Below are 22,821 nucleotides of genomic sequence, written 5' to 3'. Positions count from 1 at the left end.
ACCCTGAATATACACTTTACATAATATGTTCCTGTCAGATTTTTGTTGTTTGTTTATGTTTTTTGTTTATGTTTGTAATGTTTACGCATAAATGCAGACATTATTTGTATAACTTTTACTTTAATGTACATGCATTATTTGCTTTGGCAACATTGTGATTTATAACATTCATACCAATAAAGCACTGCTGAACTGAACAGAGAGAGAGAGAGAGAGAGAGAGAGAGAGAGAGACAGAGAAAGAGACAGTAACTGAGTTAAACCACCCAAGACCAGGAAGAACAGCAGCTGCACACACACACACACACACACTGCCACCTGTGCTCATTGAAACCCTGCCCATTAATCTACATTAACCAATTAGCTGCCTCCGCCTGCCTGGCTGGCCCCAAAGCCCCGCCCAGGAGGGGGGGGGGTAGGGTTGGGCAGGGTAGTGATAGAGTAAGAAAGGTAAAGTGATGGGAAACTGAGCTCTGTGTGTGTGTGTTTGTGTGTGTGTGTGTGTGTGTGTGTTACCTGAGGCGACAGTAGTGATGGCCCCCTCCTGGCCGATAATATGCTCCTTTAGTCTGTGCTCCAGAGGAAACCTCCTCCTTTCTTCCACCTCCCTCTGCTTCTGTTCTTCCATAAACTACAGACAGACAGATGGACAGAGAGACAGACAGATGGACAGACAGAGAGACAGACAGCTTGATCCCCATATTTACAATAAATAATAATAATAAACAAGTTTACTATTTAATTATAATTTATGATTAGTGCCTATGACAGCTTGTGGGTGAGTGTGTGTTTGTGTGTGTGTGTGAGTGTGTGGTGAAAGTGATATGAGGTTGCTAACAGGATTAGCATGCATTAGCTCATTAATCTGCATTAGGATCTGCAGTCCTGTGTCTCTATCTCTCTCACTCTCTCAGATAAAACACAAAAACCTGAACTCAGACAGGAACCAACGGTACTCAGGGATCTGCTTCTGAAATGGTTACTGTGACAACAGTAAAGAAGAGCTCAGAATAACATGAAGATGTAATTAGTACACTAAACTACTTTATAATGTTAAAGCTCTTCTGATCAGTACGTCATTAAAATGCCTTAACCAATCAGCAGCGAGCAGTGGTGTCCCACCCCTCCACACTGTACCTTTCCCTCACACTCCTTCAGCAATGTGCGCATCTCTCCCTCCTTAGCATAGGACAGTGGAGTGTGTCCCAGCTCGTTCACCTGCAGGGGGTTCGCACCTGCAACACACACACAGCACACAAGTCAAAGGTCATCACCAGGGTTAGGGGTCGATCTGTTAGGGGTCACTGTGTTAAAAATAAGAGAGATGGGTGGTAAAAAAGTGTGTCCTAAAAAGGATTGATTCTACAATCAGGGGGTCAGTGAGCTCACACTGAGAGAGAGAGAGACAGACAGACAGACAGACAGAGACAGAGAGAGAGACAGAGAGTCAGACACAGATTCTATTCATCTATTTGCATTGACTTCACCTACGAAATTACATATTCATTAGAACAAACACACTAAACACATTTGTTATTTTCTCATTTTTGTGGGTGTTTATGAAGTTTGTACGTGCTATTACACACACACATACACTTAAAACATCAGGTCTGTGTGTGTGTGTGTATGTATGTGTGAGAGACTCCCTACTGCTTATTCAATTAAAACATAGGCGTACCAGCTCCACTATTGTTCCCTCATTACAGCACATTTGTGTGTGTATATGTGTGATGGTGACCATAGCGATGGTTTCCGTGGTGTCCTCAGGGATTTTTGTTCTGTTGTTTGACCTGCACTGCCCGAGGCAAAGACGTGTCGATACACAAAATGTGTAAAAACTCATCATCTGGATTTAAAACACAATAAACCCAGATGTGTAGAGATTTTAGAAGATACGAACAAATTATTTAGGTCATAAAGAAAACTTTGGAGCTCTGTTTCTTTTCATTTCTGTCACATTTGATGTGTAAATGTAATTTCCTGTGTCACTCTACACAGGAACTCTTCCACAGCATCACTTCATCTCATAACACTCTACAACATGGCAAATTTTTACTGAAACCTCTTCTGAAAATCTCACACAGCCTTTAACTAACTCTAACTCCTAACATCAGCTTTAAACACTTACCCGAAGCACCCGTTAACTAACAACCAGTGTGGTGAGTAAAGATCTCCTTCCTGTCCTGATTAAAGTCCGGAGTTAATCTCAAACATCGTCAATAAAACTCTGAACACAAACAGAGAAAAACCGATCGATAGCCAGCCGACATAAAAAGAGAAAAGTAATAAAGAAACACTTCCCTGTCCTCCTGTTACACCTCCCTCCTACCAGTCTCAGATAATAAATAGCATCATTTAGCCCTGTAATATCACACACACACACACACACACACACAGAACCCTTTGGGCATGAGCATTAAAGACAATCACTACTAATGATTAGCCAACCCTTGGAGGGATATACGTGCGCACACATACACGTATACACACACACACACACACACACACAGATATAAGGATAAACCAGCCTCTGTTAAATGTCTTTCCCTTTTCAGCTGGTGGCTTCCCTGTTTCTGCCTGAGGGTCAGGGTTCAAAGGTCATGGTTAGGGTGATTAGTCACCTCACATGGCCTGGAGCGGTGGAGAAGCCAGGGGCCAGCACTGCGTCTCTTTCCCAGCGAGAGTGAGCCGAGCCCGGGGCCAGTACAAGCGTGAGACCGGGGGGGCGTCCTGCAGGCCGGTGATGAATGGAGGGTTCGAGGAGGAAATGTCTGTCCACTCATAGGGGAAATAAGGTGTTGACCAGCCGTCAGCCGAAACCTGGGCTGTGTGTTTGTGTGTCTGATGAACGTAGAGACACCACAGAGTCTGCAGGTATGACAGCACTCATATGTTCTATGGTTATTAAAGCATCTGAAACGGCAGCCGAGTGACCAGACATGTGTGCGTGTGTGTGTGTGTGTGTGTGTTAGGGTGGGGGAGGGGCGTCCCTCATTTTGTCTGTTTAACATGACTGAGATGTGTGTGTGTGTGGTGGTGTTATACCCAGTGTGTGTAGTGGTGTTATAGGAAAATAATCAATAATGGTGTGTTGTGATGAAGGGTTACATGAAGCTGATTATTTTCCTATAAGAGCAACAGTTTTAGTCCTCTTATATCACAGCAATTTACCAAAGAATAACACATTTTACTTTTTACCTATTTATAGTTACATTTAATGTTGTGGAACTTAGGTGATATATATATATATATATATATATATATATATATATATATATATATATAAAATCGCCTGAATAAAATATCTTTCTATATACAGTATGTTCTATAAGACAGTATACACGTACTATACTGTGTTGTAGTACGCTGTTAAAGTGTGTTATTAGTGCATGATATATGTCTTTACATCTTCTCCCTCATCTTCTCTCTTTTTCTATATAAAATGTGTGTGTGTTCTTTGTATTTCCAGTGCAACCCGGTGCTGCTGGGTAAACGCTGTGTATCAGACACACTGCAGTTCCACAGGAAAATAAGAATTTACTTCCATTCTCTCTGCTGTGCACTTTACTGGAGTCATCTCGTGGTGATGATGTCATCGTTCTGATCGATGGTTCCTGACATCTGACGCTGCTCTGTCTGCCAGGGCGTGGCCTCCTGCTGCCGAGGCCTCTGGGTAATGGACTTTTTAATCACTAATCTGATTGTTTTTGATATAAAAAATATTTATGTAAAGTTCTCCATTTTATTTGGAGATGCATTAAATGTCTGAGGAGAACCATTTCATTTCTGGAGAGATTTTGAGACTGACACGCAGAGTGTCCGTCTGACCACACGCAATTTTTCATTTCACATCACTTTTCATATTTCATACTTTGTATATTTGTACAGAGACAATAAAATAAAAACAGCACAGTGCTGCTATCTTTACTGAGACATCCAACCTGATTACAGCACCCAGGACATAAAACAGCCACGCAGTCGCAGACACACACACACACACACACACACACACACTCACTCACTCTCACACACACACACTCACTCACTCACACGCTCACTTCCTGACACCCTCTGGAGCATGTCAGCTGAACCGTGGCTCTTCTCTTCCAGGGGTTAAAAGTCAACTTGAGCCTAACTGCCTCAGGCGACAGGGGTCACTTATTAAAGGAGCCATCATCTACTGGTTAAAGATGTATGTGTACTGTATCTACTGGTTAATGAGTGTGTGTGTATGGTACTGTATGGTAGGGCCAGGTGTGACTTGACCTTTGACCTCACCTGCATCAAGGAGCATGCGCACAGTGCGGAGGTCATCAGCGAGTACAGCGTAATGAAGCGATGTGCAACCACGGAAACTGGCCCGAGTGCTGAGACGATTACTGAACTCATCCTCCCTCATCACCAGCACTGAATGTGAGATAGACAGAGAGAGAAATATTAATGATTTATTAGTACTGTATTAGGCTTGTAATTATTAGTATTCGTGCTGTTATTGATATTTTGATGAGTTGATACTATTTCTAGACTGAATATGAATAGGTGTTTTTTTTTTGGATACTGATCAATACTGATACAGGGATGAGTAACCTACAGAGTGTTAATAAATCAGGGACATTTATTTTGCTCTGTTTATGTTGGTTATTTTCATGTGCTGATTGTGATGAACTCCTTGTGCTGAGGTTTATGTTTCAGATGTTATGGCCTTGGTCGGCACAGTGTTTTTTAATAGAGAGTGTGAGGATGGCCGACCTGAGAGTACAGAGCAGTAACAGAGAGTGTGGTCATTAAACATGAACACAAGGTGCCATGAATTTCACCTCGACTCACGAGTAGACCTGAAGTGGGTGTGTCTCAGTGCTCAGTGCTCGCAGAAGTGAAAGGCTCTCTCTCAGTGTGACAGTTTCTCTGTCTCTCTCTGTCTCGTGAATACTTTGTGTGACTGCAATTTACGGCACCTTGTGCTAACTTTTAATTCCTACACTCGCTGATACTGCTCTGTGCTCTCAGATCGGCTGTTCTCATGCTCTCTACACTGTTTAAACACCATTAAGATGGTTTATCAGGTTGCTTATATTGTAGGAAGGTGTTGCAGTTCCTCCCCTTAACAGTTTCACAGTTAGCAGTCTGATTTGCGTTAATCAATAAATACATCCAGTCTGCTGTTACTTCATGTCTCGTAATGTCACCTGGTATCAGTACAAGTAAATGAGTACAGTGTCAGACCTATACCCAATGTATCAGTATCAGTATCAGAACGATCCTGTCTCAGGTACAATTTGTGCAGTTTTATAAGGAAATGAGCTGTAAGTGTTACTGAGCATCTTGCAGAACCAGCCACAGTTCTTCTGGAGACTTTGACTGTCACACTTGCTTCTTATTCTTGCAGCAAAACCCAGCAGCCTTCATTATGCTTTTTTGTCTGAAAAGTGTCTCTTAATGTAATCTGCTGCTTTCTTTACTGACAAACATTTTTCTGTAACATTTAATTTTGTGCTGGAAAACTAATGTTTGGAAATCTAAAATTTTTTTGTACTGAATCAATAATGTAGAAGTCATAAAATAAAAATCTATAACAAAGTTCTAAAAAAAAATAGGGTGCCTAAGACTGTTGCACAGTACTGTGTGTGTATGTGTATATATATATATATATATATACACACACACACACACACACACACACACACACACACACACACGTATATATATATATATATATATATAGAGAGAGAGAGACAGAGAGAGAGAAAGAGAGAGACAGACAGACAGAGACACAGAGAGAGATGTGGAACCAGAGATAGAACCTGGGGCTAAGAAACAGAGAACAAAGAGATGGAGTGAGTGAATAAAGGAGGAAGTTCATCGAGCACCAGGAGGAGAAATATAAAACCTCCGAGCATTAAAATCCATAAAACAACAAACACATACAATTTTAAATATGTGTGAGCTGATAAACAGAGCTAACAGTGTGAAGCTGTTTATTAGGTATTCACACACACACACACACACACACACACACACACACACACTTCCTGTCCTTCACTCTCCCCCTGCTCTCTCTCTCTCTCTCTCGCCCTGTCAGGCCGGTCGTCATTGGTAACTAATGTCTGAGAGCCGGATAATCACGGCTAACTCAATAAAGCGTCATGGAGAGAGGAGCACGCCATCCATCACACGTGCACACACACACGGCAGTCGCAAGAGTCTTCACCGAATCACTCACACACATACACACACACACACACTCCTTGCTTGCCCATCCATCATAGTGCATCTGGGATGGCGGCCTCCCAGACGGCCCAAAAAACTGCCAACAATACAAATGTGTGTAATATACATATCATATATAAATATGTCTCCTACTGTGTGTGTGTGTGTGTGCGCGTGGCGCTTTTTTATGAAAAATAAAAAAAATAAAAAATAAACATGAGACGATTACATATATGCAAATAAGTGTGTGAGTGCGTTTTGGATGGCCTTAATAACGCTGCCCGTGAGTGAATTGATATTTGTAATAACACACACACACACACACACACACACACACACACACACACAGAGGGAGGGTAGAGAAGAATAACTCACTTTTATTTTATTATTTTAAAGGAAGTTTCTTGGCTCAGTGGGAAAGATGATTGAGAAGCTGTGATGCTGATGAATGACAGAACATCTGGCTGTTCATTTACTTATAAATATTACTACAATTTTAATTACCTAACATGTTTAAGTACATGACTGTGTTAATGAGTCAACTTGTCATGATGCTGTGTTAATGAGTAAACAGTGTTAATGATAGAACACAATCAACCACAGGAGGTGAAAATTCACTCGCTGTACAAGCAGGCAAAAATCATTGTTTTATAATAAACATTAATGTTTTTGATTTGTTTTTATTTGATTGGTTTATACTCACAGAAACATGTTCTTATCATTGATTTTACATAAACAATCTACAAAAAAATCCAACACAAAGTTAGAGCGAATCCCAAACAGACTTCATGTTCACTATATATGCTCACTACATAGTGTACAACATATTGGCATTGTAGAACCCTATATAGTGCACAGAACCAACAGAACCACTCAGAACAAGAGCCTGTTGGAAATAAACTATTTACATTTAATATTACTTTTAAATTAATTTCTCTATATAATAAATATAATCAAAAATTTTTTAGAAATGACATTTAGTCGCTTAGTGAAAAGGTTCAGGAAATTGTTGTGTTTCAGTGGACTAAAATTAGTACATGGCATTTTAAACATTCACATGAGAATTTTTTTAGTTGGAAAAATGTAAACATAATTAACTTTACACTCAGATATGACTGAACTGTACCTTTCCTTGTCACTATTAACAAAATGGTATTTTTTATTTACATTATGCATTTTCACCTAGAAACATGAATACAGTGTCTTTAAAAATCTTTCATGGTTTTTTTTGCGTGATGGCTTAAAGGTAAACTACACACACTAAAGGTACGAAATATGAACCTTTAATCGATGAGTTAAACCACATTGTAACAAGATAAGGTTCCAGTGTGTAACAGCATTCATACAATACATTTCAATACAGTGTTGGTGTATAATCACACACTCAATGTCTTACCCTCCAGTGAGTGTATGCCTTTATCCCGTGCGGTTCCATAAACATTGCTGAAGTCGTCTCCGAGGTTCGGATCAGCACCGGACTCCAACAGAACCTTCACCAAACTGAGAGAGAGAGAGACAGATTTATTGTCATCTCATGACACTATTTTAAATACATTATACTTTTAAACATAGTTGAGGTGCTGATTGTCCTGTAGCTACATGCCTGAATATGTTTCCTGAGAAATGGTGACTCGTGGTGGGCTGTGATTAATGATAACCGTGGGAGCTCTGATCAATCAAAACAGCACAAGAAATGTGCAAATGAATGTGAATGCAATTGATTCATTTTACATCGATTCAAGCCCAGCACCAAATCTTTCTGAACACAGAGGGGTAATCTGATTGGTTACAGCCACATTGGGGGCTACTGAGAGTGCATGATGACACGATCATGTCAGAGTGAGAGACTGAGCTCCGTGTTCTAGACCGTATTGCTAGCTACCACACGAGAAGAATGAAGGCTAATGCTGCGTATACACTGGCAGCCATTTCTCCTCTCATGTCGCTTTATTGCTCTAGGCTGGTTCCCATGGGTTCACTGGTAGTGATATACACTATATGGACAAAAGTTTGTGTACCCCTGACCGTCACACCCATATGTGCTTGTGGAACAGTCCATTCCAGATTTATTTCCTCTTTGCTGTTATAATAAGCTCCACTCTTCTGGGAAGGCTTTCCACTAGATTTTGGAGCATGGCTGTGGGGATTTGTGTTCATTCAGCCTGACCACAAATGAGGTCAGGTACTGATGTTGGGTGAGGAGGTCTGGGGTGCAGTCGGGGTTTCAGTTCATCCCAAAGATGTACAATGGGGTCGAGGTCAGGGCTCTGTGTAGCTTGAGTTCTTGAGTTCAGCTTGAGCTCACTTTGTGCACAGGAGCATTGTCATGCTGGAACACGTTTGGGCCTCTTAGTTCCAGTGAAGGGAAATAGTAATGCTACAGCATATAAAGACATTCTATACAATTGTCTGCTTCAAAATTTGTGGTAACAGTGTGGGGAGGAACCACATATGGGTGTGATGGTCAGGGGTCCACACAGTTTTGGCCGTATAGTGTATACCCACACACTACATGGCTAGCTACAGAATGTAAACAAAAGCACAAATCAGACCTTGACCCGATAAAATTTACACGTCTCACCTATTTTAATTGTAAATCAAATGTATTCCTGCTATAATACTGTACCACCTGTTCCTCACTGCCACTGGTCTCAGTTTTCACATTGCAGTGGATATAAAAAGTCTTAACACCCCTGTAATAATGGCACATTTTTGTGATAAAAAATGAAAACAAGATAAATCATGTCAGAACTTTTTCCACCCTCAATATGAAATTACAACATATAAAATTAAGTCAAATCACAAACAGTGTAGGGAAAAATAGGAAAAATAAAAAACGTACAATAACCTAGTTCCCTAAGTGCGCATACCCCTAAACTAATACTTTGTTGCAGCATCTTTTGATTTTATTACACCAGTCTGTTTGGGTAAGAGTCTATCAGCATGGCACATCTTGACTTGGCAATATTTTCTCACTCTTTCTTGCAAAAACATTCTATAAGGGCATCTCCTGCACACAGGAGAGTAATCATTAATTGCCAGGTATTCCTGCAGCTGCTTTAATGTTGCCATAGGTCTCTTGGTAGCCTCCCTGGTAAGTTTTTGTCTTGATGGCCTTCACAGTGTTCCATGGTATATCTAATGTTGTTAATACCCCTCTCCTGATCAATATCTTTCAATAGTTAGATACTGCACAGGCTTTGTAAGCTCTTTGCGGACCATGGTTTCAGCAGTCAGATGAAAACAAGAAAATCCTACAGAAACAGCTGATCTTAATTTGGGGTTAATCAGAATACTTTCATTGATGATAGCTGTAAGAAAATTACTTTTGAACATGAGATTGGATGTGATTGGTTCATTCTGAACACAGCCACATGCCCAGTTATAAAAGGGTGTGCAGACTTTTATACACTTTTTTATTTTTCCTATTTTTCCCTAAAATGTTTCTGGTTGTTTTTCACTTAATTTTTATATGCTGTAATTTCACATCGAGGGTGGAAAAATTTCCGAAATGATTTATCTTAGTTTCATTTTTTACATCACAGAAACCTGCCATTTTAACAGGGGTGTATAGACTTTTTATATCCACTGTCATTGCCCCACCCACTTCATATCACTAATGGTTGCTCCACCTCAGCTCACTTCTGGACACTTCTCACAGCTGATGTGAACTCAGGGAAATGTGAAGAGAAGCTCCAACTAAGAAGGAAGGGAGGTAGTCATCTTTCTCCATATCATCGCTAATTTCTGAGTTTAAAGTGAACACTTAAACCTTGAACCACTCTTGAGCCCCTGGAGATTTTATCAAACATACTAACACGATCAACTCATCATAAGACTCAGCCCCTCCCCCTCCACCCCAATATCCAGGTAAAATTGTTGAAATGACAAAAATGCATGTCGCTAATTTCAAACAACAACTCCAGTGATACTGAAGAGACCCAATAAAATGAAAAATTCAGAAGCAAATCTCACAAGTTACATCCAAAATGTCAGAACAGCACACCACCATAGGTTACCATAGTTACAGTAGGAGGTGTACTATGTTGAGGTGCTGTATAGTACAAAGTCAACTAAGATCATAATTACCAAAGTATCTGAGCTGTCTCTATAAAACTCTGTCTCTTTTTTCATCTTAACTCATACGACATTATCACAGAAATAGTTCACAACACGCCAAACAAGGGTGGCTCCCCTGTTGCCGTGGTGATGTCCGTCTTGCCTGTCCATGTTGGTACACACTTCCCATGCTCCATTGCTCTTCTGGAGCCAACATATGCGTCGCTCTTCCGGAAAATTCAACAAAATAACACGCACCAAAAGAGTCAAAACAAACATTTAACCCTGAGAGACAGCTTTGAGCTTCAGGTACCTGACTTCCGACACGTTATGTTTAGCCAGTCAATGTCATTGTCAATGCGCACTTAACTGAGAGTCTAGACGTGCCTGCATGTGCGCGCTCGCGCACACACACACACACACACACACACTTTGCAAGTATGAACAGTATGAAGCCTTGTTATTTTTCTTTTCTTTTTTTTTTTTTCTAAAACTTCATGAATAATATTCATGTTTATGATCTCATTATATACTAGTAATTGTAATTTTTCTTTACAAATTGCAGATTAAATGAAGGATTATAATTAAGTAGAAATTGAATAAACAGGGTTTATTTTCTCTTGAAGCTCAGTGACCAGGACTGTTTAAAGAAGCTCAGTGACCAGGGCTGTTTAAAGAAGCTCAGTGACCAGGGCTGCTTAAAGAAGCTCAGTGACCAGGGCTGCTTAAAGAAGATCAGTGATCAGGGTTCCTTAAAGTCGATCAGTGATTGGTCTTCAGGGCATTCATTATATCTTTATTACCTTTATATCAAAACTTCAGGTTGATGTCTGGTTAACAAGCACAGCACCGTTCTCAGAATTGAAATAACAAAGATGCAACTACTTCAGTGGCAAAGTGAGAACCAGGCAGTGCTGAGATCTGCATGGACATGGACAAAGAAGCGTATTCCTGACAAAGTAATGAGGCTCTGAGTTGGAAGACAGAGGTAGCAGATGTCCTCCATAAACATGCCACAGACAAGAAGGAACATGACAGACCAAGCTGTGGAGAATTTGAGATAAGGAGGAACAAAATATGGAGTCATTATTAAATTTAGAATTCAGAAAAAGATGTTGCACCTGAAAACATGATGAAGGAGCATGGACAACAAATTACACGGTCAAAGTTACAAGCAGCAGAGATTTAATAATAAAAAAAAAAACCTACATGATTTTCACACATAAAGATTAAAGAAGAAATTCACATTTAATAGTGTAGAGCAATTCAAACCTTTTTAAAGAATTAGTAAACATAATTAGTAAACATAAATACTGGCAAACCAGGGACTGGGGGTTCCACTCAGAACTCCTCACATTTAAGGGTGATGCTTTTTGTAAAGAGAAGAGATTTGCTGTCTGACTATAAAAGAGAGGTTATGTTTTGCAGAGCCTCCTTTTGTCACTGTATGTGTAAGACCGGGGTCAAAAGTCACCCGGACCCTGACAAGCTTAAACTCAAACACAAGTTTGTGTGGGAAAGAGAGAATCTGGCGAGTAGTGAGGAGGTAAAAGGAACATACATAAAAAAACTTGCTAGTAATTTATCCACTTAGGAGATAACAGTGAAATACAGTGATTCAGTAAGAAACAGTGAAACAATGAGAGAGTGAAGATCAGTGACACAGTGAGAAACAGTGACTCAGTGAGGTACAGTGAGGAACAGTGAGGCAGTAAGGAACAATGAGGAACAGTGAGGCAGTAAGGAACAATGAGGAACAGTGAGACAGTGAGACAGTGAGGAACAGCGAGGAACAGCGAGACAGTGAGGAACACTGAGGTACAGTGAGGAACACTGAGACACTGAGGTACAGTGAGGAACACTGAGACAGTGAGGTACAGTGAGGAACAGTGAGACACTGAGGAACAATGAGACACTGAGGAACAATAAGGAACAGTGAGAAAGTGAGGTAAAGTGAGGAACAGTGAGGAACAGTGAGGAAGAGGGAGACAGTGAGGTACATTGAGGAACAACAAGATAGTGAGGAATAACAAGACAGTGAGGTACAGTGAGGAACGACGAGACAGTGAGGTACAGTGAGGAACAGTGAGAAAGTGAGGTACAGTGAGGCATTGAGGAACAGCGAGAAAGTGAGAAACAGTGAGCCAGTGGGGAACATTGAACACTGAGACACTGAGGAGCAGTGAGAAAGTGAGGTAAAGTGAGGAAGAGTGAGGAACAGGGAGACAGTGAGGTACAGTGAGGAACAGTGAGACAATGAGGTTCCTTGAGGAACAATGAAACAGTGAGGTACAACTAGGAACAGTGTAGATTATGGAGATGTGGCTTTTGGAAATATAAAATAATAAAATAAATATAAAATCAGCATTTTAACATCTTCATTTTTCTGTGTTGTCTGAAACCCCATTCCCCTCACACCTGCTCTCTGTCATAATGACGATCTGTCTGGTGTTTACAAAACAGTCATCAGAGGTGCTGCTTCTTTCCTCCATTGTTACACACAGAGGTGTCCAGCTGTCCAGTACCATACACACACTGGACAGGTGGTGTGAGGAAGGTGTGTGTGTACGCAATGAATGAAAGTTGCGGATAAAAGTGGCAAATGAATAAAGTGAATAAACTGTGATTCCTGCTGAGGTTATAATTAGTTATAATTTATGTAGTTTTCAAAAATAATTTTAAGCCATCATTCATAAATCATGATTCAGTGTTAAACAATTTTAATGATAAAAGAAAATTCAGTGTTGAGGTACAGATGCTTGCTGTAAGTTTCAGTCTCTAACTCTTCCCATTCCCCTCAGTAGCAGTAGATGCCCTGTTCCCACCAATTCCAATATAATCCCCCAACTTTTCACATTGACTCACCCCCTCTCCTTGCTAAAAGATGTATAATCCCAGTCTCTAGATTCCCCACTCCACCTCCTTTTCTCTCTTTCTAGAAGGAAAAAAGCTTTAGTGCTTGTGTTTTCCTTTCTCTCCGTATGTGAAAGGCCTCAGCGAAATGGCCAACAAGGTTCCAGTCCATCGCTGCTTATTGTCCACGTGAAAGGACAAACCCTCAGGGTGGAGGGAGAGCGTGGGTTAAGAGTCCACACACACATCAAAGCTACGCAAACACATGTCGCTTTCTGACCAAACGCTGCTCTTTAAACATCCCACTGAATGCAGCAGTCACATTGTTCAGTGTTACTGCTTAGACCTTGATCTGGCTGTCTGTCTCTCTCTCCTTTTGTGGTTACTGGAATGCTGAAATCTTTCTGCTCAGATTTAAAGGCTCCAATTTTTCTTAAAGAACATTTTAAAGGTGAAATCAGCAGAATTAAAAACATTTCTGTACAGGATCACAGGAACAAGATTTCAAGTAACCTAAAAATAATGATTAAATCAACAAATCAGCTGTGTTTAGTCCTACATTACAGTGGTATATTTATAGTTAGGGCCATAAGTTCATATATAACTTGTAGAATTTGCAAAATGTTAATTAAAAACAAAAACAAAACAAAACAAAAAAAACCCAAGAGGGATCATAAAAATTGCATTTTGTTTTTTATTTAGTACTGCCCTGAATAAACTATTTCACATAGCAGATGTTTACATATAGTCCACGAGACTGAATTTACACACAAGAACCAGTTCAAAAGTTTACATACGCTTGATTCTTAATACTGTGTGTTGTTACCTGGATGATCCGCGACTGTTTTTATATTTTGTGATGGTTGCTCATGAGCCCCACCCTTCTTCAGAAAAATCCTCCAGGTACTGGACATTAATTGTTTTTCCAGCATCTTTTGCATATTTGACCCATTTCCAACCGTGGCTATATGATTTTGAGATTCATCTCTTCAAATTTAGGACAACTGAGGGACTCAAACACAACTATTACAAAATATGCAAACATTCACTGATTCTCAAGAAGGCAACGCGATACATTAAGAGCCAGGGGGGCGTAAAATTTTGAACCGGATGATCAGTGTAAATTATTCCACAGCTCATTACACTGTTCATCTACAAATCATTCTCTAAACTGCTGTCAAAACTCTTTCTAAAGCTTCTGTTGCAGTTGGTGAAGATGTGAGTTAAAAGCAGTTTAAAAAAAAAAAAACAGTCTACATCCCAACACATTCTTATCACATCTAACACAAACACACATACTCCAGAGGTGAAGCACACATGCGCGCGCACACACACACACACACACACACACACACACACACATTCCAAAGATGAAACACACATCTTTCAGTGCTGAGAGGAAGATAACTACAGTGTAATCTGTTTTTATGACTCTGTTCTTCTCATTCCTCAGTGGGTGAAGTGATGATTCATCCATCCTCCCATTCATTCATCCACCCACTCATTCACCCACTCATTCATCCACTCATTCATCCACTCATTCATCCACTCATTCATCCACTCATTCATCCACTCATTCATTCATAATTTATTGATGTGACATGAGAAAAAAACCTTAAAAACTAAACAGAACAAAAAGGAAACAGAAGGAACGGACCAGGACAAGAACCTGATCACAAGGGTGAGACAGAACGAAAGAGAAAGAGACAGAGAGAGAGAGAGAGAGAGAGAGACAGACAGAAATACACTGAGAGAGAGGGTGGTCTCTCTCTCTCTCTCTCTCTCTCTCTCACTCTATCTCTGTGTGTCTCTGTCTCACCCCGCAGCTCTGATTGGGCACAGGGGGTCTGAGTGACAGAAAGACAGAGACACTGCTGTGGCAACCGTGACTTATACCACTCATAACTGGTGCTGTGTATAAACACACACACACACACACCCGGGAGCAGTGTGCAGTGGGTGAGAAGTTTTTCGTCATTAATCTACTCACACTGGTGTGTGTGTGTGTGTGTGTGTGTAAAAGAGAGAGAGACAAACATGTTTACTCATAATGATAAACAGGCATCTATTATTTTTCGTCATAAATATTTACGCAAAGGCATTTGTCTGAACACGCACTTAACATACACACACCCCAAGCTATAATTCACAGAGACACACACAGACACATGCGCACACACACACGCACACACAGAAGTGTTGAGGCTTCAGGATGTTGGAGATCGGCTGAGACTATACCACTTTAGTGGACTGATGTTAAGCCCCGCCCACACTCAGTTAGTGCTGCGACATTGGTCAAGCTTCTGAAATTTTTATAAAATGGAGTTGGAGACTTCTAGGTAAGCAGCTAACACAGGACATAATCAATCTGATTTGTGGATCAGGAATAAATGGATAGTGAGACCTTCAATATGATTTCAGAATAATGTCTATAAACAGACGACAACTAAGCAAACAGATATACACTGACTTTCAGCTTCGTAAATATAATACAGCGTATTCAAATTGTTCCAAAAATATTCCAGAAATATTTAAAATATATCCACAGGAAATGGTGCTTATTACAAATACACACAATTTAAACAACATATTACTACTTATACTACAGCACTGCTGTTGAATTCTGGATTGCATTTGGTTAGATGGTGTTGATTAATTTTCTATAAAAGCAGCTCTGACAGTACACAGGTTTATATTAATGCACTTGTTCTAATACTTTATTGTTTCTATAGTAACAGCTCAATCACAGCGACTTGTACAGTGGACGCTCCACATAAACAGATTGAAAAACATTCTAATAGTTGACGTGGTGAAGTTTTCTGTAAGGAGACATTTACATAACATTTATGGGAGGAGTCTCCAGTGTCAGCGTTTTGGGACAGTCAGAGATAAAGCTGTACCTTTAAGTTTTCTGACATCTTCAGGACAGAGGAGTTTATGCTTGACCCTGTCCCCTTACAATGTTACAACATTGAGATGTTTCAGCAAAAATGATGCAGTGTGAAAGTAATAAACGTCAATGATATATGATACAATCTGTACTGAACGTTAACTAGTTACAGTTTTACAAATGTACAAAAACTTACTCCTGAGGAAAATAACCCTATAGGATAAAAGTAATCCGAGTTGGTATCAGTGTTAAAGTACAATTAAACTATTTTTATTATTTAAATAAAATTTAAAGCTTCTCAACATTTCCCAAAAAAGAATGAAACTGGATATTGAGATAGAATAACAGAAAATGTGTGTCCGCTGTAAATAAGTGTTTGTTAAATAATCAGCAAATAATGATTAAACAGTCAGTAAAGTGTAACAGCAGCACAGACTTCAGCTTTTTAACCTTTCAGCTCTTGGCTCTGTTTGCTCACTCGCTATGGCATCTGTTTCACTTCGGCTCAAAAGCGAGGGCGCGACCTCACAGAGTGCGATTCTCGAAATTGGATTCGGACACCCCCCTCCACATACACACACACACACACACACACACTTTTTCCTCTGGCTGTGGGTGTGTTTGTGAAGCTTTAATTGAATTTAGTAAGGAGGGACATCGTGGCTCTCAGAAAGCCGTGATTTCTCACTCGGCATTGTGGGTAAGGGAACAGCTTAAGGATACCGCACGCTCCATATTCCATTTATAACAGGACATGGAAAAATATTAAAACAACAGTCATGGCTGAAGATCTAATTGGTTTTCGGACCAAAATGTGTGCAAGTTGGACACGTTGCACTCAGATTCTCTGATTAATGATTGTGCTTCAAAAATGGTATAAAACTGTTTCTGTCCTGTGATTTTTATATCACACTGCATGTACACCACCATCATCCGTCCACGTATAGCATGATGTTAACTTCACATTTCCTCATCTCAGGACACCATCACACTGACGTACATGCTAATGCTAAAGTTCAGTGTAAATAGGATGTGAAGGTTAATGAATTAGTCAGCACCATTACTGAAACATGAAGGGATTTACACAAACATTTTTGTGGCATATTGTTTATAAAAAAAAAAAAAAAAAAAAAAAAGCCACATGTTCTTAAAAAGCTACATGTTCATACTCTCCATTATAAAATATAGATCTGATTTTACACAAATATCCAATAGAACAGAACGAAATTGGAATTTAAAAAAAATGGTCAGAAGAGTAAAAATGAATATCGTGTATTTGAATCAAAGCTTTTACACTAACATCACTGTACAAACAACCAACGTAAAAGAATTTCATAAAATAACTAACACAAACATTAATTTCAGTAATCAATATAATGAAGTGTAACGCGTTAAAGCTGAACTGTACAGATTACATTCTATTTCCCTCAAATTAAAAAAAAAATACATGATTATCATTATTATACTAAATGTAATACTATTAAGATAAAAATTAAATTCCTGCTAAACTGAAACTCGGCACTAACAAATGTAACAAAGCGCAAACAAACGTAAAGAGTACACATTAATTTCATTTCTAGGCACTAAGTACTGTGTGTGTGTGTGTGTGTGCGCTTTTCGTTGCATGATGCTTTTTAACATAAACTCCGGCTTTTTTTTTTTTTTTTTTAACAGCTATGTAACAACATACCACTGCTAAAATCTCTCATGATCATGAAAACAGATGTGTGAAAAATAGTAACTGGAACCTAATTGGTTGCTGTATCTGATGATGTAAAAACACTCTCAGATTAAACTCAGATTCTGCACTGAATCTTTCAGATTTTCCTGATTCTTAAAAGAATGACATAAAAAGGGAACTCTACAGTAACAATTTTCACATTTATCATCAAATCACATTACCGTGATGTTGTTATATTATTATAAAAGAAAATTATACGGTTTGAGGGTCATGGTTTAGTTATAGCAGTGGAAATCACAACACACCATTATCAAAGTTATTGCATTTATTAGTGACTTATTACCTTTATTGAAACCTCAATAAGTCAAAAATAGGTCTGATAAACAATCAGCTCTTATTAACAATTTTCATTATAAATAAAGTGAACAGTTCAGGAAAAATTACTCAAATAAATAACCCTAATATTATTGCACAGATTTAAATATTTAAATAATGAGCATAATATTCGAACATGTGAAGTATGCTCATAAAATAAATATATTGTGCACTTATATTTTATATTGTACAGATTTATTTTATAGTTACAGATTTCCTGCACTACAAAGTGTTTTACAATCTGATTGTTGACGTACACATAATTATTATTAACAAATAATTAACATGTAGAAGATGAAAAACTCATAATAAAACATGAAAATGTTACTTAATTATGTATTTATGTGATTTTTGTGAAAATCTGTGTACAGGATTCTGTGAAAACTGAATTCCACAATAAAACAAACTAAATAAAAACAAGCTCAAAATTGTTCTTGTTTCTTGTTATTTAAACTATTTAAAATAGCTTAAATTGAACCTGAAGCCATTATAATATTGATATTTAAACTAATAATTAATTATCGTCCTCAATTCAAGCAAAAATGTGAGTAAACTCAATTTTTTTCAGGATTCTGGCCTTGTACTTCTGAAAATAAATTTCAGATCTTTTAGATTTTGTTTCCAGAATGCCTTTTTTTTTTTTTTAATAAATGTTCCACAATTTCTACATTCAATTTTCTGGGGATACATAAACATCATTAATTGTATCTAGAAAAAAAAAAGCAAAAACCTGAGTTGTGATTTGTGTTTTGGATTTTAACTTTTATCCAGATGCATTTTATCAAAAACATTTCTGGAATTTCCAAATTTAAATCAAAATAAAATAAGTGTCATTAAATTTCACACTTCAGCAGATTCGTGTAAAAATCCTGTGCTTTGTCATTTTGTGTCTTTTAAATGTACAAATATGTGTAGGTCAGAAACACACACAAACACAAACACACACACTTACTTGTGCTGTCTGTTCATGGAGGCGACCATGAGCGCGGTCCAGCCAAGATGGTGACGAGTGTTTGGATCAACTCCATCTGCCAGCAACCTGAGAGACAGACAGAGACAGACAGGTGAGGGGGGAAAGGTGAGCTCTAAGTAACAGAAAGAAAAAGAGACACTGTCCTGCTGCCGTCTGTCTGGAGATGTGTGTGTGTGTGTGTGTGTAAAAGAGAGAGAGACAAACGTGTTTACTGTAAACACAACCTCCTGTGTTAGTGTCGGACTCTAACTTAACACATCTGCTGTCCTTTTACACACACGCATACATTGTGAAACCATCTGTACATCTGTCCCTGGGCTATCTTAAAACATTGTGTAACACACACAAAAACATCCCTCTCTCTCTCTCTCTCTCTCTCTGGTGTAATACATTTTACTGTTTAACACTATGCCTCACCTGGCCATCTCTTAACTTGGGTATGCGTGGCAGCTGTGTGTGTGTATTCTTATTATAAATGTACAAAATATTAATAAAGAACTATAATAAATAGAATAAAATATAACATTCTACACAAAAGCAAATGCTAAATGCGTGTTCGGATTAAAAACCACACACATGTAACAGATGGTTCACTATAGTGTCATGCTTCACACACACACACGTTTCTAAGAATGTGAGGCCACAGACCAAATTTGGCATGTTTGTGTTTCAGCTCATTGTCCCTGTGTGTGTGTGTGTATACATAACATTCTCATATGGTGACATGCCCCCAACCCCACATCCCCACCCCCACCCCCAGTTTCCGTAACACTTCTACCCTCTAGTGGACAGATTTGGTCACTGCACTACACACACAAACACACACACACACACACACACACACACACACACCTGACTGTCTGTACAGATATTAAAAGTGATTCTGGGGTCCAAGCACTTTCAGGCTGTAATACGTTCATGAAAAATGATTAAAAACTTTAGATGCTTTTCATTTGTCTGAGAGTATTTTTAATCTCCAGTGTTTGTCTATCTTTCCTAAATTTCCTGAATTAAACCATGTCTCCGGCACCCTTGAAGGCTTGTTTTTTCATTATAACACAGACCAACTTTTAAACTCAGTCTACCTCACATGAACTCACATAAATTAATGCTAAACGTATGCTAGCTGTCAGTTTATTTTATTCTCCAAAGTGTTATGATGCCTTAATAGGCAGAAATAATAAGTCATGCCTTTTTTCATTCTTGCAGCATATTTTTCTGTGTGTTTGTCTCTGAGTGAAGCTAGAATGTTCATTTCTGAGCTAATATCTGTAGAATCATTGCTTAGTGTTTCAGGTGACTCGCTTACCTTTTCACCTCCTCTGCGTTGTTGGATCTGGCTGCATCCAGAAGAGCTTCACCTGCGAAGACAAGAAGAATCATGTGACACTCATTTCCCATCATAATCAGCATTATTACAGGGCATGTCTCAAATCGAGGCCTGATTCTGTTCATACACTGCACAGCGAGTCAAACCTACAACAACAATGTGTATAAGTATGGGATAATCCACAGCTAGGTGTGCATTACACAATTTTAATGCATGATGTGCAGGCAAAGAACCGTGCCTCCGTGGAGTGCATTAAAACCTAACTGAGGATTATCCCGCTTATACCATGGTCACTTCCCAACATTGAAAAGCTAAAACTGTTTGCAATGCAAAATTTGATTGAAAGGATAAAAATAAAAGTTAATTTTCATTAGTGATTTTATATATGGGCCATAAGATCTATATAATGAATAGTTATTAGAGAAACAGAGAGAGAGAGAGAGAGAGAGAGAGAGAGATTGTGCGTGCGTAAATTAGTGTGCCGCGCATCTACTAATAACAAAGCTATGTGTAACTACTGTATGCAATACTGTATGTGTTTTACTACTGTATGCAATACTGTATGTGTTTTACTACTGTATGCAACTGTAACTGCATGTTACTATGGTTACAGTTGTTTATAGGCAGCGCATTCATTTAGAACAGTGATTAAACTGACTGGAACTACCTGTGCATTCCGGATTTTGAACGCGCACCTTCCCGCCAATCAGAATTGAGTATTCAGACAAACCATGGTATAAATAAATAAATATAACACTAAGACACTCGAGCTTTGAAAGTGACGTTCAAGTGCACTCTGAATGACTGTGACTTATTTCCACTCCCTAATGAGGGACCCTACAGTGTGCACTCCGTGAAGGGAAAAGACTTCAGAGGTGGGAAAGTACAGTCATGACCATGTCATTAAGGACCAAAGCGCAATTCTCTTCATTTATTTTCATAATTTTTATCCCACTGACAGTAAATTGCTAAATAAAATTATTATTATTATTATTATTATTATTATTATTATTATTATGATTGGGTGGTACAGCAGGTAGTAAAGTCTCCTCCGGGGTCCAGGGTTTGATCCTGATCTCAGGTTATTGTCTGTGTGGAGGTTCACATGTTCTCACGGTGTCCGTGTGGCTTTCTCCAGGTTCTCTGCTTTCATCCCACCTCCCATTAACCTGCAGGTGGATCAGATATGCTAAATTTCCTGAGGGGGTGGGTGGGTGCGTGATGTTTTGAAATCCCATCCAGGGCGAATTCTCCCGCCTTCAGCCCAGTATTCCTGGGATAGAGTCCAGATTCCCCGTCACCCTTACCAGGATAAAGCGGTTAGGGATCTAAAGCTACAGCCGGATTTCTGTAAAGCTGCTTTTTGACGATGTTCACTGTTAAAAGTGCTGCAGAAATAAAACCGAACTGAAGATGTATGAATGATGATGATGATGATGAAATATATGTGCTTATTGTGATTGTTTCTGTATTTACCAGGGTTGTTGTGGTTGTCTCTGTTGAAGCAGAAGGCCAGGGCAGCGGTGGACAGTACTCCTGCTGAAGCTGCTCCTCTCCACCCCGCGGCCCCGGTGCTCTGCCCCCCGGTGCTCTGCCCCCCGGTGCTCTGCCCCCCGGTGCTCTGCCCCCCGGTGCTCTGCCCCCCCGTCTCCTCCCAGTAAGTCCCGGTATGTCCTGCACTGACCAGCGCCGCCCACGAGCCCCTACGACTCTCCAGGCTCGTGCGCCACCTGCTGGCCAGCTGCATGTACTGTGCGTGAAGGTTACCATTGCTGCTACACGCTTCCTCGCGCTCCCTCAGTAGCGTACACTTCCTGGACGCGCGAGACGCGAAAATCACCGGATTGCTCCTCACTGGCGTTTCAGGTTCGTGCAGGTTGTGGCGGCGCGCGGAGGATCCACCGGGCTCGGTGTGGAGCGCGCGACAGGGTGACAGGCTGCGTGACCTGCGCATGAGCAAACGCTTCGGCACGGCGGACAACAACATCTCGCGGGTTACTAACGGTACCGAGCTACAGCCGCGCGTTTACCGGGAGATAAGTGAATGTAGAGAGCGCGTAAGGCCTCCGCTAATCAGTGAGGGGTTAATGATATAGACACGGTGACAGTCCTGACCCGGACAAACACGGAGAAGCGCAGCGTGTGGATCGCGTCACTGACACGCAGTGCATCATGGGAAACCAGGAAACTCACCCCTCAGCCAGTCAGCGCGCGCATTCTAGACGTTTCTACAGTGACAGGATTTCACCAAGAACACACCACAGCTCTCTTTATCTTTATATATATTTTAATAATAATAAAACATCACTGTATAAATGTGAATAAATCCTTCGAGTTTATATTCAAAGTGTGTGTGTGTGTGTGTGTGTGTGTGTGTGTGTGTGTGTGTGTGTGAGACCAGCAGGTGGCGCAATGAGCTCTCTATAAACACACTAGCGTTTCCTGCTCTACTGA

General features: G+C 39.8%; 1 protein-coding gene and 1 long non-coding RNA gene across 2 annotated transcripts in view; one reads left to right on the top strand and one right to left on the bottom strand.

Annotated features, from left to right (window-relative positions):
• The window catches only part of clpb (caseinolytic mitochondrial matrix peptidase chaperone subunit B), a 40,975-nt gene extending 18,421 nt beyond the window's left edge, over positions 1–22,554 (bottom strand). Inside the window, exons 1-7 of the mRNA XM_053239765.1 lie at positions 21,844–22,554; positions 20,347–20,398; positions 19,017–19,103; positions 7,603–7,706; positions 4,278–4,406; positions 1,137–1,234; positions 516–630 (exon numbers count right to left, since the gene is read on the bottom strand). Of these exons, the coding sequence (XP_053095740.1) occupies positions 516–630; positions 1,137–1,234; positions 4,278–4,406; positions 7,603–7,706; positions 19,017–19,103; positions 20,347–20,398; positions 21,844–22,354 (1,096 nt within the window). The 5' untranslated portion in view covers positions 22,355–22,554. The remainder of the gene's footprint in view (positions 1–515; positions 631–1,136; positions 1,235–4,277; positions 4,407–7,602; positions 7,707–19,016; positions 19,104–20,346; positions 20,399–21,843) is intronic.
• On the top strand, positions 2,556–4,387 carry LOC117599070 (uncharacterized). The gene is made up of 3 exons (XR_004579502.2): positions 2,556–2,873; positions 3,469–3,672; positions 4,248–4,387. It is a non-coding gene; the product is annotated as an uncharacterized LOC117599070 (long non-coding RNA).
• Positions 22,555–22,821: the final 267 nt, after the last annotated feature.

The sequence above is a fragment of the Pangasianodon hypophthalmus genome, chromosome 14, assembly GCF_027358585.1.
Source record: "Pangasianodon hypophthalmus isolate fPanHyp1 chromosome 14, fPanHyp1.pri, whole genome shotgun sequence".
In the NCBI taxonomy this organism is placed as follows: Eukaryota; Metazoa; Chordata; class Actinopteri; order Siluriformes; family Pangasiidae; genus Pangasianodon; species Pangasianodon hypophthalmus.
The sequence above is the reverse complement of the archived record's forward strand: the minus strand, read 5'-3'. Positions and strand labels throughout refer to the sequence as shown.